Here is an 18087-nt window from a genome sequence, read left to right as displayed (position 1 = left end):
TAAGTGACGGAAAGATCCGCACCTGTAGCACTGTCTGGGTTGTCCTGCATAAAAGCATTGAATTCGATCCCTTCCAATGTATGCGGCTGAAGGTATATGTTGGGTGACATAGCCTGCCTGTTTTAATTTTACAAGGGCACTCCACCCCCCCGCCCACACACGACTCTGGTCTGGTATTTTGCTTAATGGGGTCCTAATTTCGGCATACCGTCCCAACCAGTATGACAGGTCTGCAGCCATAAGAGATTCATTACGTACCAAAATGGTAATCTGGACTGCGTCCTGTCTACTGATGGGGACAGCCTTAAAATCCACCCATCTACCCTGATGCTGCACCTCTGTGTACTTTTCCCAAAACAGGTCCAAACCTCGCCCTGTTAAGAAACTAATATCATATTCAGGGATTCCCACAGGGTGTATGCATGCATACAAATCTTCAGGGATAAAGCCAAGGGAGAATACCATTCTTAAAACAACCTCTCTAGGTGGTGCTACCCCTGTGCCCACCCAACGCAGCTGGACAACATTTCGACGTTTTGGGGTAACACCGCTCCCGGGACCCCGCAACGGACCAGAAAATGGATTTCCCCTTGTCTCCATGTCTGACTCCTGCCTCCCCTCCTCCTTCCCTGTCTCTGCCCCTCCTCCCCGTACTACTGCTGCAAAGGATAAAGGGGCTGATACCAGTATGCTCCCCCCTTCCCCACTCCCTTCCTGCCTTCCTCCCCTCCCCCTCTCTTCCCCTCCCTCCTCTCCCATGTCCACTAACCCCACTATGTTCAGTTCACTTGTGCTGTTTCTGTCTCTTCCCCCTCTGCAATATTCTACTTCCAGTCCTTTGCCAGTTGCTGCTGTTCCCAACCAGCACTCGTTCCCTTGCTCTGCAACTGTCCCACTCAGACCAGGTCTGGGATCTGTCTCCTCTTGTAGCTGACACTCTCCTCCATGCACTTTCTCTGTTTCTGACACTGTCATACTCAGTCTGAGTCTTGGCTCCGCCTCCTGGTGCAGCTGACACTCTCCTTCATGTACTCTCTCTGTATCTGGCACTGTCTTACTCAGTCTGGGTCTTGGCTCTGCCTCCTGGTGCAGCTGACACTCTCCTCCATGCTCTGTCTTACTGGGTCTGGGACTTGGCTCCGCCCCCTGGTGCAACTGACACTCTCCTTCATGTACTCTCTCTGTATCTGGCAATGTCTTACTCAGTCTGGGTCTTGGCTCCACCTCCTGGTGCAGCTGACACTCTCCTCCATGCCCTGTCTCACTCGATCTGGGTCTTGGCTCCGCCTCCTGGTGCAGCTGACACTCTCCACAATTCTCTCTCTCCTTTCTGGGACTCCTGCTTTGATGGGCATGAGTTTCTGAGAAGCTCCCTTCTGCTCTTTCTTCTTGTTTCTGAGTGGCAGAATCTATTGGGAGCCCCTGCCTGTCACTGAGCTTCCCCCATGATGTCATCAGCACTTCTGATTGAGATTGGATGGCAGCTCTTGGACAGCCCTGCTCAGAGGTCTGCCCTATCAATTCTGTCCATGAGTGACTGTGGTGTTCCCACGATGTTCCCGCCCTCTGTCCACCATATTTGCTCTCAGCTTCTTCCATCTCTTGTAGTACTCCACTACTCCATTCCTGTACTTTCCCATCCTCTTTAGTCTCTGTCTCCATCTGCAAAACCCCTTGTTTTTGCTCTACTTTCCCTCCCGTTGTTCCTGGTAACTTCTGTACTTGCTCAGTGTGTAGTGATTCTTCTCCTACCTCAGCATTCAAACTGTTCTGATTCTCCTCAGCATTCAAACTGTTCTGATTCTCCAGGCTGTCTTTCTTCTCTGTCTCTCCCAGCAAACCTGAGCTCTTCTCTGTGGGTTCGGCTATGCCCTGCCAGCTCTCTAAGTATAAGGGACGTTTTTGAATTTTTTTCAGTTTCATAGCTCTTTTGTGTTCCAAACTTGCCAGGCTCTCTTGCTGCATGCAGTGCTGGAGCCCCTCCTTATCCACAGTACCTGCCACAACTGGACTAGGAGCCTCTGTTCTACAAGGCTGGTAAGTGGATGGAGCACCTAGCTCTTGGGAATCCTGTAGGAAATAAAATACTGGTGATAACTGGGAATTATTTGTGTCAGTCTTGTCTTTCCCTCCTTCTGGCTGCTGCTGTTTCTCTTCCCCTGCTGTCCCTTCCAGCATAGCCTCTGGGGTGTCTGGAACCACGGAGTCCTGTGTGTCTCTGGGTTCTGCTTCCTGCTGGATCTGGGACTGCGTCTGGGTCTGCTGCATGCGTTCCCTGTTCAGGAAAACCTCACGAAGGGGATTATCTCTGCAGTTCTTTAGTTTTTGCAGCTGCCTTTGTTTTGCTGTAAGCCGCTTCTGGAGTGCTTCAACTCCCTTAACATACTTGTCTCGTGGGCCAGTGGAAGCCAGGTTACACATAGTTTTTGCTAGCTTCAGCCGCTTCCTCAGTACCTCTATTTCACCTTCTACTCGATTCATTTTCTTCACTGATCTAATTACCTCTTCAGGAGTCATATGCTGGGCCTCTTTCTTCTGCCAGGCCCTAGGCCTGGATTCCTTCTCCTCCTCTTCTTCCTCACTAACGTCCTCTTCAGACTCTCCGCTATTCTCTTCCACCACCTCTCCTCTGATACTGGATGCAGAGAACCCTGCTCTGGAACCCGGGCCCTGCCTTCTTGCCCCCTGTTCTTCACCCAGCTTAGGAATGTTATGGCCAGGACTTACAGTCAGGGTGAGCTGGCTCCTCAGCAAGCGCTGCTGGGCTCTGGTCCTTCCTCCGTCCACAGGCCTGGGCTCTCCTGGTTCTCCTGGTTGCATGCTTGGGGCTTGGGTGGAGGAAGCCTCCCCTTCATAGTGTTTCTCAGCTCCAAGTGTGCTAGGCCTTTCAGCCTGGGGCCCTCCTGCAGGGGGGCCCCCTCCCCTCTGCATTGTTCAGCAGCCACAGGGTACAGCAGCTCTCCTTTCAGCACCTCTTCACCACAGGTCTGTACTCTGTGTGTGTGTGTGTATGTGTGTGTGTGTGTGTGTGTGTGTGTGTGTTTGTGTGAGAGAGAGAGTGTGTGTGAGAGACAGAGTGTCTGTGTGTGTGAGACTGTGTGTGTGTGACAGAGAGCTTGAGTGTGATAGACAGAGAGTGTGTCAGAGAGAGTGTATGTGAGAGACAGAGTGAGTGTGTGCCCCCACCCCCCTCTCTCAGGACCCCCTCCCCCCCTTTATGGTCTGAAGACCCCCTTCCACCCCCATCTCTCTGGTCTCAGGACCCCCTCACCCCCTCCCTCTTCCCTGCCCCCCCTCCAGCCACCTATGTCCAGCGACCCTCCTCTCCTCCTGCCCCCCCTGCAGCCACCCATGTCCAGCAACCCTCCTCTCCCCCTGCAGCCACCCATGTCCAGCAACCCTCCTCTCTCCCCTGCCCCCCCCTCCAGCCACCCATGTCCAACGACCCTGCTCTCTTACCTGCCTCCCCTCCAGCCACCCAGGTTATGTAGCAAATTCTTCGGGGCAGGCAGGAAAGATCCCCGGTCTTGCCTGCCCACTGCTGGCACTGGCGCTGACCCTCCCCTGCTGCCGGATCGCTGTTCAAAATGGCCACCGAGACTTCCAATGGCGGACTCACGAGACTTCTGCTTCAGTCTTGGAGGCCGCCCTTGTAAGTGTCGGCGGCCATTTTGAACAGTGATCCGGCAGCGGGGGAGAGTCAGCACCAGCGCCAGCAGCGGGCAGGCAGGACCGGGGATCTTTCCTGCCTGCCCCGAAGAATTCGCTACACAACCTGGATGGCTGGAGGGGAGGCAGGTGAGACAGCAGGGTCGTTGGACATGGGTGGCTGCAGGGGGGGCAGGGGGAGAGGAGGGTTGCTGGACATGGATCAGCTGTGAGGCATGGAATGTTTTTTTTTCCTTTTTTTGCAGGTTCTGAAGTTCACAGCATAATTGCAACGGTGACGTCAGCCTGACTACGGAGCCTAGCTCAGCAACTCCGAAGGAACCATGGACACAGGCAGTAAGATTAGAACGTTGGAGATGAGAATTATTATATAGAGCTTCATAGGGAGTTTGTGGGGTATAAGTGTCTCATGTAAATGTAAAATTGGCCAGGGAGAAGAGGCCTTGAAGATATTCTCCATATAAAGGGTCCTTATGCATGAAATAACTGCTTATGGCTGTTTGATAAAGCTGTGAGTCCTTCAAATATAGGTGCTCCCAGACAAGCTATTTACTCATTTTATGACTACAAATGCCACTAAATCATTTTTTAAATTCAGTAGATTCTTCTCTGGTCGGGTAACCTTTGGGAACAACTTTCTCAGCAGGTGTTAACAGCTGCATCACTAAGGGGCCCTTTTACTAAGCCGTGTAAGTGTCTATGCCAAAATAGAGTTACCGCCCGGCTACCGTGTGGCTCTTGCAGTAATTTCATTTTTGGCGCGCATCCGATACGCATATCCAAAAAATTATTTTTGAACACATGTATTGGGTGTGCGCCAAGTGGCATTTGACGCACGTAGGTCATTACCGCCCGGATACCGCCTGAGATTTTACCACTAGGTCGATGGCTGGCACTAAGGTCTGATTTTGCCGGATGTCCATTTTTGGCATAAATAAAAAAAAGGCATTTTTTACAGATGCGCTGAAAAATGATTCTGCGCACACCCAAAACACAGGTCTACACTACCGCAGGCCATTTTCACCGCACCTTTGTAGAAGGGCGATTAAAAGAAGCTGCCACTGGTCCCTGCAATCAAAGAACATGAACGGGGAGGACCTCGCAGAGGCTCTTTAGAGCTCCGAGCTGGTGTAAAGTTTCTGGCAGTAAGGGCTCCTTCATGGACTGCGCTGTTCTCTGACCACCAGAGGGAATAGGAAATGACCTCATTTACATCCTTTTGGTTGCATTAGCATGCTATTTGCGCTGTTCTTTGCCGAGCTCATTGTTTCCCACGGTTAGGGTCTCTGAGCTAATGGTCTCTATCATCGCCCACATTTTCTTCTGAGCATTGGGGCCCCAGTGTGGTAAAATTATCTTGGTTCCTCTTGTTTTTCAGATGATGAGAAGATCCAGTCACTGGAAAGTAAATCCAATTTCAGTTCCAGCATTTAGTGATTTTAAAGAGGAGAAGAGTTCTGTACGTTACGGCACTAATTTTGTAAGGCTCTCCTGCAATGTTGCAGGGGTTTGTGCCTGTTAAAATTAAATGCTCAGTGATTTAGCACCTACTTATGAGCAAGATACATATAAGCATTGCTGGGGTGGAAAATAGGTGATATGGAGGGGCATAATCGAACGGCGCCGGCGAAATACATGGCCGGCGATGTATTTTGGCAGCGCCGCAAACAGCTGGCCAGACCCGCATTTTCAAAAAAGATGGCCAGCCATCTTTTGTTTCGACAATACGGTTCCGGCCAGCCAAATGCCTTGGATTTGGCCGGGGTTTGAGATGGCCGGCTTCGATTTTTAGCGATAATGGAAAGTTATGTCGGCCATCTCAAACCCCGGCCAAATCCAAGGCATTTGGCTGTGGGAGGAGCCAGCATTTTTAGTGCACTGGCCCCCCTGACATGCCAGGACACCAACCAGCCACCCTAGGGGTCACTGCGGTGGACTTCAGAAAAGCTCCCTCGTGCATAGCTCCCTTACTTTGGGAGCTGAGCCCCCCAACCTCCCCCCCCAACCCACTACCCACAAATGTACTGCACCCACTAAAATTGCTCCAGGGACCTGCATACAGCCTCTAGGACTTATTGCTGCTGTATAACTTTGACACACCAGTTCACACCTGAAGACTAATCTCTCTGAAAAAGTCCTTTCTTGAAATAAGCACGTTTACTCACAGTTAACTGCAGATCAGAGGTTTTGTCCCACTGGCAAAGAGTCCCCTGATACTAAGATTACAGTAGGTCAGCTGGCACAATGGTGTACAATGCCCTCTTTCAGCACCATGCAAGGTAAGGACTACGTTCTCTAACGTGGGTAACACAGGAAAGGGAACTAAAACTGGCTTACAAAAATGGCCACTACCGCATGGACTACAACAGGAAACAAAACAGGGCACACTCTGACCTGGTTGGCAGGGGGGAAAAGCACCATGGGAGTAGAGCCCAGTACCCTACACCCAACGCAATGCATTGGTAATGTGACTCTGCAGGGCACCTAACAGAAAAGGTGTCACACTCATCCGAGAGCCACATCGCAGCCAGGGAAAGGCTGTCGGAGGATACAACACATTCTGCTGTCATGGAGGTGGGTACGGCATTTGAGGCTGGCATACAGGCTGGCAAAAAAGGTTTTTAGTTTTATTTTTTTTAGTTTGGAAGGGGGTTGGTGACCACTGGGGGAGTATGGGGAGGTCATCCCCCATTCCCTCCAGTGGTCATCTGGTCAGTTGGGGCACCTTTTGAGGCTTGGTCATGAAAATAAAAGGACCAAGTAAAGCCGGCGACATACTGCTTAATGCCACTTTTTTTTTCCATTATCGGCGAAAGCCGGCTATCTGGTAGCCACGCCCATGCCCGCCCATGTCCCGCCTTTGCTAATCTACCGACACGCCCCCTTGAACTTTCACCGGCGAAGCAATGGGAAAGCGGCGATGCTGTCAAAAAAGCAGCTTTCCATTATACCGATGTCGCCGCTTTTCCGAAATCGCCGGCCATCTCCCGATTTATGTCGGGAAATGGCCGGCGATCACTTTCGAAAATAAGCTGGATGGATACATAAAATGCACACATGTATGTGCCTGTTCTTAGTGGCACATGTATGCATGACAGTGAAGATTTGCTGTTGGCACGTATGGCAGGCAGTTAAACTTGAGGGACACATCCTTGAAACAGCTACTAGTCAGCAAAACATGTTACATGTCAGATAGAAGAACCCTCAACAGCCGACTTCATTCATTAAAGCTAAGTTATTCTTTACATTATAAAGCAACAGCTACCATTTAGATATACAACTTTAGATGAAAGATTTTTTTTCCAAAATTGAATATTATGATCAAGAATATGGAAATATTAAAATTCAATATATAAGGACTGGTGACGATCTGAAGTTTACTGACTGCTTGATCCCCATGCAGAGGTCCATTAAAATCTCACAAAATAATTTGATATGTCTATATACAAGCTTGGATTGTTCATTGCCAGTGATATATATAGTTCAGCTTGTGAAGTACTAATACATTCTGCTTGGTATTGTGACAGGCATAAAATATGCACACATATGACCTGATAATCTGGCAACAGGTTAGAAAAATCAGCCTCCATGGGGAAAACTTTCAAATGTCTGCGAGCAGCGACAACATCCACAGTTATTTTTTACCCACAGACTTTGCACAAGTTTTGAAAGGGAAAGTCCATATGGACCTTCTTTCTGGAAAATGTCCTGGGAAAAAGCATCCACGCCCACTTTTTCTGTGAGGACTGTTTCCTTTCACAACATGTGCTGTTGCAGCCCCTCCAAACACCCCACCCCGGGAATGACTCCACTCAACATGGAGCAATGTGCCTACTGTTACCCATAGGAAGAGTAGACAATTTTCAAAAAACCCTGTAACCTGATAAAACAGTTATAAAATGAAATGAAAATTACAGTTTACCCGGGTAAACAGCTTTTGAAAATTGTTCTCTTTATAATAGCACTGGCAGCTTCTGCATTAAGAAGTTTTCCACCGTCTCACTAAGAATATGTGAAACAATCTGAGTCTTTTGGATTTTAAAGGTCTCTGCTTCATCTTTCAGCAGATGATGGGTTTGTATATGAAGAGAATGGCTCGTGGCTGCCAACTTGTGGCCAAATGCCTGCTTTAATAATTTTCCTTACCATTACTGTGGAATTGCACACCATAAATCTCCCACAGAAGTAGCTTGCCACTAGTGACTTCCCATATTTTTTCCTACAGGTAAAAGATATCAACCCGATGCTTTCAAGTAAGGAATTCATTTATGTTGGTACTACATTTTTACAAAATCAAGCAAATGCCTAAGGAGGTCTATTATTAAACTATGCTTAACACAGAAAAAAATGGCCTAATGATGGATGCAGCAAAGCATTTTGCATTAGTTTTATCATTTGCACATGTTAACCATGTAGTATTGCTTTATTTATTGTTTTTATTTTTATTTTTTTGGAGGGAGCATATCAGGGGCAGAGAAAACTCTAGAGTGATTTTTTTCATTTGCTAGAGGAGTGTGGTAGCCGTGTTAGTCCACTCTTAAGGTTATCAATAGAAATCAAACAAAATAAAACATGGAAAAGAAAATAAGATGATACCTTTTTTATTGGACATAACTTAATACATTTCATTTGCTAGAAATTGGAACCTATATATGTGACAAGTTGAGTCGCAGTGAGGTCTGGCGGCCTTTATCTGTGACAGATGCTGTGGGGGAAGGACATCACAAATATGGTAATTGTTCTTTTTGTCCGATGAAAAAGGTCTTTCTTTTGGCTAGCCCCTTCCTTGTAGGATGGATTACCAAAATATATTAGAATGGAGGAAATATTTTAAAAGTTTAAGGTGTTTCTTAAAACTTATTCAATTAGATGACAACGGCAAGGTGTATTAGGGACCCTGGGATTTAGGATTCAATGTGGTTTTTTTTCTATTGGAATGGATGGTCTTGTTTTGAACGTAGTAGATCTTTCCTATTTTCTTTATAGAGTTCTTTTCTAATTATTTATTGTTATTTTTATGGTATTCTATACAGCTTAGATCCTTTGTTGGTCAGGTGGTATATAAAATTAATAATAAACATAAAAATATCCATAAGGATTCCAAGCTGCTAAGTGTTTCATGTAGAATGTTTAGTTTGTTTGACTCAATTCCATCTTTAATATATAGCGCACCCCCCCCCCCCCCCCAATATGATACATTGCGATATTCCACCAGGTCTCTGAAATGCCTATTATATCTATCTCTTCTTTTTGTGCTATATATTCTAACTCTCCCATCTTATTTTTTAGGTTTCTAGCATTTGTATATAGAGACACTTCAAATTGTGTTTTTTCCTTGCATCTAAAATTTGACAGGGATAATTTGCATCCTGTATTCTGCTCTCCCCTTAAACACTCCTGGCTTTGTTTCACCATTGTTAAAACTTCTCTATTGTGATTCCCTAAATGTCCTGTTTCAATAGTATCCTTCAAGGATACTCCACAGTCCACACCAAACCACATGCTCCTAGACAACTGTCAGCTCCCCCCCTCCCCTCCATTTTAGTTTAAAAACTTTCCTTTTCAAATGTTAGTGCTAGCAGCAGCCTAGTTCCATCCTGGATAAGGTGCAGTCCATCCTTCCCCTTTCCTAGAATGTTGCCCAGTTCCTAACAAATTTAAATCCATCCTCCCTGCACAATCATCTCGACCATGCATTGAGACTTCAGAGCTTTGCCTGCCTCTTGGATCCTGCGCATGGAATGGGGAGCATTTCCAAAAATGCTACCCTGGAGGTTCTGGATTTAAGCTTTCTACTTAAGAGCCTAAATTTGACTTCCAGAACCTCCCTCCCCGCTGTGCCTTCTAGAGGCAATCTGTTAATGTTGTAGGCTCTGACAGTTAAGTTTCTACCTGTGGCAGAAAGTTTAAAACTATGGGGAAAAGGGTTTTACACTGTGGAAACAAGTTAATAAATAAAGTTTGCTCTTTTTTTTATTCAAACTGTCTTTATCAATGAACATACAATTTCTCTTTTATCCCAGGCTTTAAATCACCAAAGCACAGAGGAAAATAATGTTCACTTGCCCAGAGAAATGTCCTCTTCTCTCTATCACGAGCTCCCATTTCCTTTTTTTCTCAACCACCCTTCCCTTAAAGTCTTTATTTCCTCCCCACCTACTTCAGCAATAATCATGATTCATGGCCTTCCCACCACATTTCACCTCTCTGGGGAAACTGCAGGGACAGGTTTGGGGTACAGAACCAGCAGTAGCAGGTTCTGAGGGAGCGTGAGGACTGGGCAAGCACATACTTTGAACAAAGTGGTCTAGTGGTTAAAGCAGTGAGCTGAGGACCAGGACAGCTGGGCAAGTTGCTTTCATCCTTCACTGCTTTTGGTACAAACCAAAAATGCTAAGGGTGGACCACCTCAAAAAGTGAGATCCATAGGCAGTGTGTCCCAAGTATAAATCTAGAAAGATTTAAGTATCAAAAAGGCTTCACAAATGGAAGGAAGGACAAATAATAATATTTAATTTTCTTTGGTACCTCTGACATACTGTTGACAACGTGGAGGCAGTATTAGCACAGTGTTCAAAAAACTTTGTCAAGTAAATTCCTTGAAGTGAAAACTTCCCTGCACTTGGTATATTTATGGGTACTTTTGCACCAGTGGACCTTCTCCATTCCACCCCAAAGCTCCAATGGGAAACTCTCGCCCTCCCCCCCACCCCCTTCCAGTATTCAGCCCCTGGCAGTCAGTGTTTTTTAAACACCAGCTGCTGCAGGTTTTTTTTTAAATAGATATTCAGCACCAGTATCTGACCCAATACAGCAACTTATAAAATCTTATAAAATTCTATTAGTAATCTTTTTTCAACCCCCTCAATATTCAGCTGATGGCAGTCAGCGATTCTCAAACCTGACATTTTAAGACCTGTAATTCTGGGGAAAAGTGTATGACCAGCCCTTTGCCTCCCTTTTTCTTTACATTGGACTACCTAATGACTACCTCCTGGACCAAATATCCAAAGAATGATAAAGTAAATCACCCATCACTGATTCCCGAGGGCTGAGCACCTGTTCAACCGCCCTCCCAAATGTATCAAAATCCATCATCAGCCTAGTGACTAGAGGACCCATCTCCCCTTTACACCGATCACTCTTGAACCTTTTCTCATCAAATGTTTATCACTCTAGATGAAATGTCAGTACAAAATGATCAGATCAAAGAACCAGGATCTCTACTGGGAACGGTACTATTTAACATATTTATAAATGACCTGGAGATTGGAACAAGTGAGGTGATTAAATATGTAGACAACACGAAACTATTCAAAGTTGTCAAAATGCATGCAGATTGTGAAAAATTGCAGGAAGAACTTAGGAAACTGGAAGACTGGGCATCCAAATGGTAGATGAGATTTAATGTGGACAAATGCAAAGTGATGCACTTTGAACATCCTCCTGGTGGAGGTGATGGAAATGAAGGCAGTATCTGAATTCAAGAAAGCTTGGGACAAGCATGTGGGATCTCTTAGGAGAATTCTGTCTACAGAACAGCTGAGCAAAGTCCTTGGAAAAGGTAAATCCCAGTGAGAAAATAAGGTGAAAAATCCTTGATGATTGCAGAAGTGATTATGTTACCATTTTACAAGGCTTTGATTTCATTGTCTTGTCAAACATTAATCCTCTCTGCCAGCAGTGAGCGTGCAGTGATGTAAGGAAAATCCTCCAGGTATAAGTTACAGCAGACACAATTCAGTATAAAAGAGACTGGAGTTTCTTCAGTCAGCATCTGTTTCTGCATCTTCCACTCACTGGACTACAGGTATGACTTCTCTCCGTTCATGTTTGCATGTCCTGTATTAGTGTTCTTTTTTGGGAGCAAGGTTACACAGAAGAGGCTTAGAAGGATGTTGTAATTGAAAAAAACAACACACATCTTAGAAAGAAAAATATATATTGGGTAAAAACTAAACATTGATGGACATCCATCTGAAAATCAGAATTACTAGTGAAGATGTAGGACTTCAGTCAGGAGTCCAATTGCCCTATGTAATTTTCAGCATTGACAGAAAGATGAACACTGTTGTCTTATGAACAAGATATATAATAAATGTCTTATTTTGCCAGGATGAAGACTGCTTATTTGTGCATGCTGCTGCTTTCCTGGAAAGCACGTGTCTGTAACATGTGTGAGCTCTCGAACATCACTATAGCCCTGGAAAGCGATGGGTGTGGGCTGTGCATTTATGTTAATGCCACTTGGTGCTCCGGGTATTGCTTAACAAAGGTGAGGATCAGGTGGAAACACAGATGTGGTACAGTACAAGACAAAATTCCTTTGATCTGCATAGATCTGCTAAACAGAGACCAGGCAAATGAAATCTTTGTCTGTAAAAAAGCCGGGGACTGCACTGCAGTGACGAGGCTGCTACGTTTCTGCCATAACTTCGAACTGCACAGTAGAGAGAATTAGAACTGGTTGTGCAGACATTAACCCAGAATGCAGAATTTCCGTAAGAGACGCATATGTTCCATAATTACCATCTATACATTTACTGATAGATTTAGGGGCCCTTTTGTTAAACCATGTTAAACATTAGCCAGTGCTTAACATGGGAAAAATGGCGTATGCAAAACATAGTAGAGCATTTTACAGTAATTTGTCTGTCAGTATGCACTAATCATGCGCAATTGATTTTTTTTTCTTGTTATTTTTTGGGGAGGGGGCGGATCATGGGCATGGAAGCATTATCCATACTAACTGGACAATGCAGACTTAAAGTGGCAGCACTTAGCACCTCTTAAATAGGAGGCGGTAAGTACTCCCGAATTAATATTTTTTCAAGTCTGCACGCTAATGGAAAAATGAGTGCAGAACCTGCAAAAGTCAAAAATAGAAAAGCCCTATTTTGGGGCTGCATCAGAAATGGGCTTAGCATGCAGGAAAGTTCTTGTTAAAATGCACTAAGCCCACTTCTTAACACCTTTAAGTAAAAGGACCCCTTGCTACGCTGTGTTAGGTACTAAAATGGCGTACACCATGGGATGTACTCGGTGTCCTGTGGTAAGCGCCATTTTAGTGTGCGCTAATCCATAGGCTAAAAAAGTTTCAAACGTTTTAGCGCTACTCAGTTAGTTCAGATCTTTACCATGCACTAACAGGTTAGAGCAAGATTACTGCGTGACCTTTTACTGCCTAGAAAATGGGTGGCGGTAGGTGATCACATGGTAATTGTTTTAATGGCTGTGTGTTAATGGCAATATTAGTGCAAGGCCATTAATGCAAAAAAATGGAAAATCGGCCATTTTACAACTGTGGCAAACTGGCCTTAGCGGGTGAGGAAAAACCCCACAAGGGTGTTCTCAGGCCAGTTTTTGCCACACTGGCCAGATTGATTTCACATTGTCAGTTGAATAGTAACTTCTTCCTCATTACAATTTCTCTACCCATGATGGATCTCATGTATAAATCAAGGGCAGCTTTGGGACTACAAATGGCCAAAGTGAGTGTGATCTGTGTATAAGTTGAGGTTGCACACAGAGCCAAATTTGACCCCCCCCCCCCCTCATCAATAGGTCTTTCTCCCTGACCCACACACTTCTCCCTGCCTCACTCACACCCCACCACACAGACCCAGCATGCCCTCTCTGCTCCCCCACCCCCATACACACATAGATCCAGCATGCCCTCTCTGCTACTCCCCCCCAACACACACAGATAGATCCAGCATGCCCTCTCTGCTGCACCCCCAAACATGTCTTTTTTTCTTAACCATTTTTATTAAAATATCTTCCAACAATACAACAAAGAAGGGCACATTTTCAAAATTACCATAAATTTCAGCATTAAAGGCTTTTCTGTTCTACTGTTTGAAAATGGTAAGCATGTCTTTTTTTCATTTATTCCCCCACCAGATACCTTGAAATCTGTCTTCCATAGAGCACTGGCATTGCAGTGGTTCACCTGGGCTGCCTGAGGTCTGCTCCAGAGCACCCCCTCTGACTAAACTTCCTGCTTTCATATGGGCAGGACAGGTGGTCAGAGGGAGCGCTTTGGAGCAGACCTCAGGTGGCCCACGTGTGCTGGTGTAAAACAGTCTCAAACAGAAATAAAACATCAAACTAGAAAAGAAATAACTTTTCAGATCCTTTCTAAAGCCATAAAGAGATGATATACATTTCATTTCATCCAGCAGTTTATTCCACACCAGCACAGCCAACTGACTAAAAGCACTCCGCCCCATGTCTTCTTCCTGAAAACTCACCCATCTTGTACTTGCAACAGATTCCTCTATAGAGCACCAGATTAAACCATCAATTACAATAAACCCTTCTAGAAAGAGCAATTCAATACCTTTCCATCAAAGTGTGGCTCATAAAATAAATTCTCTTTCAATGTTTCAGGATCCTGTGTTTAAACATCCACTAGTGTCTTCAGCTCAAGAGATCTGCACCTTCAAGGAGTTAGTGTATGAAACAGTGAAGATCCCTGGCTGCGCTGACCATGCCGAATCCTTCTACACATATCCAGTGGCCACGGGCTGCCAGTGCGGGACCTGCAACACTGACAACACAGACTGCACAGTTCAGAGCTTAGGACCCAGCTACTGCAGCTTCAGCAGAAAGAAAGAGTAAAGGAGAAGACACCTTGAATTTCCAACCGGGAGCTGCAAAAGTCAAGCCCTGAGAGCCTGGAAAGGGGCACTCATTTTCTGGGAAGTTAATTTGTTGACACCTCACAGAATTCCACTCATGCTTTCTCAAGCCCCAATGCATTCGTCTACTCTTTTAAATAACAGTATTATGAAAGAGAAATTCTACTTATTATAATGTACAAAGCATGTCTACTGTGATCTTATTTTCCAGTAGAAATTTATAATGTCTGTGGGAAAAATAGTGATGTAACATTGCCACTCTTTGTGTAGGTAAAGTTAAGCAAGCTGTGCCCATCTGCATGTTACTTTCCTAGCAGTGAGGTGCTTCCAAGCCTGGGGCTGAAGCAGGGTTGCACTCACTAATGCTTTTGCATTTTCAAAAGTATTCATGCATTTTCCCTTGGAACACTATGGAGGTAATTCTATAAGGACACACCAATATTTACACAGCAGTCATGTGTAGAAATGTTCAGAATGCTGGCATATATGCACATATATGTGGACGTGCATATATGTACTAAATACACGCATATCTGTGAAAACCGGCATTTTCCAGGTGGGCATCACATTTATATGTGTAACTTCTAGAGCACGAGAAGCTGCACACATATTGCCAGTACTTCGGCGAGAAAATTTACACCAGCTTGATGGCTCGTGAAAGTGCTCACACCTAAGCACATAGACACATGGGACTAGGTTCTATATATGACACCAAAAAAAAAATTTAATTAAAAAATTTAGACGTACTTTATAGATTATGCCTAAATTTCCACCTGGTTTATAAAATACACTGAACGCCCATTTGTATGACTAAATTTAGTCGCGGACAGATAAGCCAAGTAAAAGTCGGTGTAAATGCTGATGCCTAAATTATATGCAGACTGGGTGTATTCTATAACAATGCACATAGATTTTAGAAACGCCCACAACCCGCCCATTCCACACATATGGCCACGCCCCCTTTTCAACTATGCAACTTAGAATTTACACGCATCACAATACAGAAAACACTTAGACAGTTGTGCGCATAAATTCTAATTAATGCCAATTAGTGTCAATAATTGCTTAAGTGGCAATTATTGGTGCTGATTGGCTTGTTAACTAATTAAGTTGCACGCAGAAATCCAGAATATGACCAAATTTATGGGTGCAACTTAAATCGCGCTATATAGAATCCGGGGGATAATTCACCCGGTTATAGTTTTTTCTATTAAGGAAAGCAGGTGCCTACTTTCCTTTATAGTCTGTGAGGCACCCTCTGAGCACCTATATATATATATATATATATATATATATATATATATATATATATATATATACAGGGTGAGGCAAAAAAAGTAACCCCCTTGAGTTTTTTGTCATTTTCTCAGCGACCGCTTTGAATTTCAATGAGGAATTTTGTGTACTTATTTAGTCAACATACTTATGTATTACTATTAAACAACATTTAATTGTTTTAAGCTGTGTTGATGCTACTGACATTTTAACTTTACTACCTAGCACTTTTTGTGTATTAAAAATGTTTGAATTAAACCACACTAAAATAAGGTCATTTAAATGATACAATTAACAATGTGTAGAATTTTGCAGTCCACCCCCAGCTTTAACACAGGCCTTCAGTCGCTTAAGAGCCTTGTCGCTTGGTCCCTGTGACAGGCTGTCCCAGATCATCTGCAGCACTTGCTAGCGTTTGGCTATAGTTTGCGGCTTTGGGTGGAGCTTGTGATAGGCTTCCAACATTGCTCCCCAGACAATAGTCTATGTCACCGTGACGTCATTAACAGTAAGCTGGTACCTTGTTTTGTTTTGTTTTTCAAATAATGGTAGTTTTACAGTGCAAACGTTTTTGAATGCATGAAAATTGCTGGATATTCAAGCTAAAAAGTCTGTAACTTCACAGTGTTTAAAGTTAATCTCATTCCACTCAGCACACAAACGTAGATAATAACATTAAATAATAAAATGCAAATGTACAAGATTTTATGCAGGTAAACATAGGTTCACTCTTATAAAAGCATGGGTTACTTAAAAGTGACCCCTCCCCCTTAGTACAGGTAAAAGTATGCACACATTTATCCATGGTAAGAGTGAGCAGGGTTATATCCCCCCCCCCCCCCCCCCCTTATCGTGATACTTCACAGGAAGATTCCCTTTGAAAATCAGGCAAAAATTCTCAGGTTTGGCCTTTTTCCCAATATTCAGACAGTTTTTTTTTTCAGTTTGTTTAACACATTTACTTTGACAGAAACTTTTTGGCATATTTTAATACATTTTAACATGTTTTAATTGACTTAGGGACCCTTTCACTAAGCTGTGCTAAAAAGTGGCCTGCGCTATAACTAGCTCGTGGATTTTCCACATGCTGAGGCCACTTTTAGTGCACCTGTAAAATGGCCATATTTTCTATTTCCCCCATTACTGGCTACGAGCTAATTTTCCAATTAGCATGGCGCCATTAGCGGGGGATCCCTTACGACACCTATATTCTAGGCAGAAAGGGCTCATGCGCTAACCATGCGCTAATAGGTTAGCATGCGGCAACGTAGCTGTACTAACTGATTAGCCCTGGGCACGCCTACTCTCTGCCCCCAAACATGCCTTCAGCGCCAAAAAAATTAAAAGTATTATTTAGCGCATGGGACACGCAAGCAATCCAAAAACTACTGTGGGACACCTGCACACACCCCACAGTAGCGCTTTTTGGCCTAGGGTACGCATGCGTTAGTGCTTGCCGCAGCTTAGTAACAGAGCCCCTTAATGTGCATGAATTTGTAGGTTAATGCATCTTACATTAATTTAGTGTTAACACACCAAAAGCAGCTGAAAGAAATGTACATCCCTAGTTTGTAGTCCTGCAGGAAGTAATCCATGGGCCAGCTAGAACCCTGGTCTGCATGAAACCTGCCCTGCTAATCCTTTACAAGATGTGAGCCTCAACAGAAGACTCCTTGCAATAAACAGCCTATGAACTAAATGTTTCTTCTCATGTTTTGTCATAGCCCTGTTCTCTAATGCAAAGATCTAACAGTTATGCTGATATTACAGCCCCTAAAAAAGGTATCCAAGAAAAGCTCAGGTGGGTCATCATCTTTGGATCAATTAATTTAATTTAAAATGGCATTTATAACACATAACTGACAAATTTTGGACCATTTTCTTCTACACACTCTCTTCTGAATTCTCTTCCCCCCGTATCCTCACCACTCTTAAAACTCTACCCACAGATAAAATTGTTAGACCTTTATGTTCCCTTAATACTGTTTTACCGCCCCTCAACTCCCCATTGTTTTATTCCATTGTTCTATTCCCAAATGATATCCTGACTTTACTCTGTCTTCCCACAACTCTTCATAATGTAACCCATAAGCGTACTGTAACAAATTGTATTTCCATCACTCATAATGTATTGTAAGCCACACTGAGCCCGCAAATAGGTGGGAAAATGTGGGATACAAATGCAAATAAATAAAAATAAATAATCAGAGTGTAACTCTCAAAACCTATCCATAATCAAGGTATCGGACAGTTTATTTTTTCTAGCAAAAAAGGTGCCAGCACTCAAAAGCTAGGCCACCTTTAGGGACCCACCCCACAATAGCCAGGCCCCCTGCAACCAGTCATAGAATCTATGACAAGGCAGAATTGGAGTGTAGAGCATGAGCTCTTTCATTAAAACTCGGGGTCCATGGGTCAATTTTAGCAGACAATGGAAAAGGTGCCGGTACTCAGTACCCCCAAGTACCCCTCAAAAAAAGCCCTGGTATCGGAGAATAGT

General features: G+C 44.2%; 1 protein-coding gene across 1 annotated transcript; it reads left to right on the top strand.

Moving 5' to 3' along the window:
• The first annotated feature begins 11785 nt into the window (after positions 1–11785).
• FSHB (follicle stimulating hormone subunit beta) lies at positions 11786–14292 on the top strand. Its single transcript, XM_030199444.1, has 2 exons — positions 11786–11944; positions 14062–14292. Exons 1-2 carry the CDS (start codon positions 11786–11788, stop codon positions 14290–14292), a joined length of 390 nt encoding a protein of 129 aa, XP_030055304.1.
• The last annotated feature ends 3795 nt before the right edge of the window (positions 14293–18087 follow it).

This window comes from Microcaecilia unicolor, chromosome 4 (genome assembly GCF_901765095.1).
Source record: "Microcaecilia unicolor chromosome 4, aMicUni1.1, whole genome shotgun sequence".
Taxonomy (NCBI): Eukaryota; Metazoa; Chordata; class Amphibia; order Gymnophiona; family Siphonopidae; genus Microcaecilia; species Microcaecilia unicolor.
This window is presented reverse-complemented; position numbering and strand designations above follow the sequence as displayed.

Coding starts and splice junctions, on each gene's coding strand:
- FSHB (XM_030199444.1), top strand. CDS start 11,786: ATGAAGACTGCTTATTTGTGCATGCTGCTGCTTTCCTGGAAAGCACGT. Junction 11,945..14,061: donor CCGGGTATTGCTTAACAAAG/GTGAGGATCAGG, acceptor TCAATGTTTCAG/GATCCTGTGTTTAAACATCC.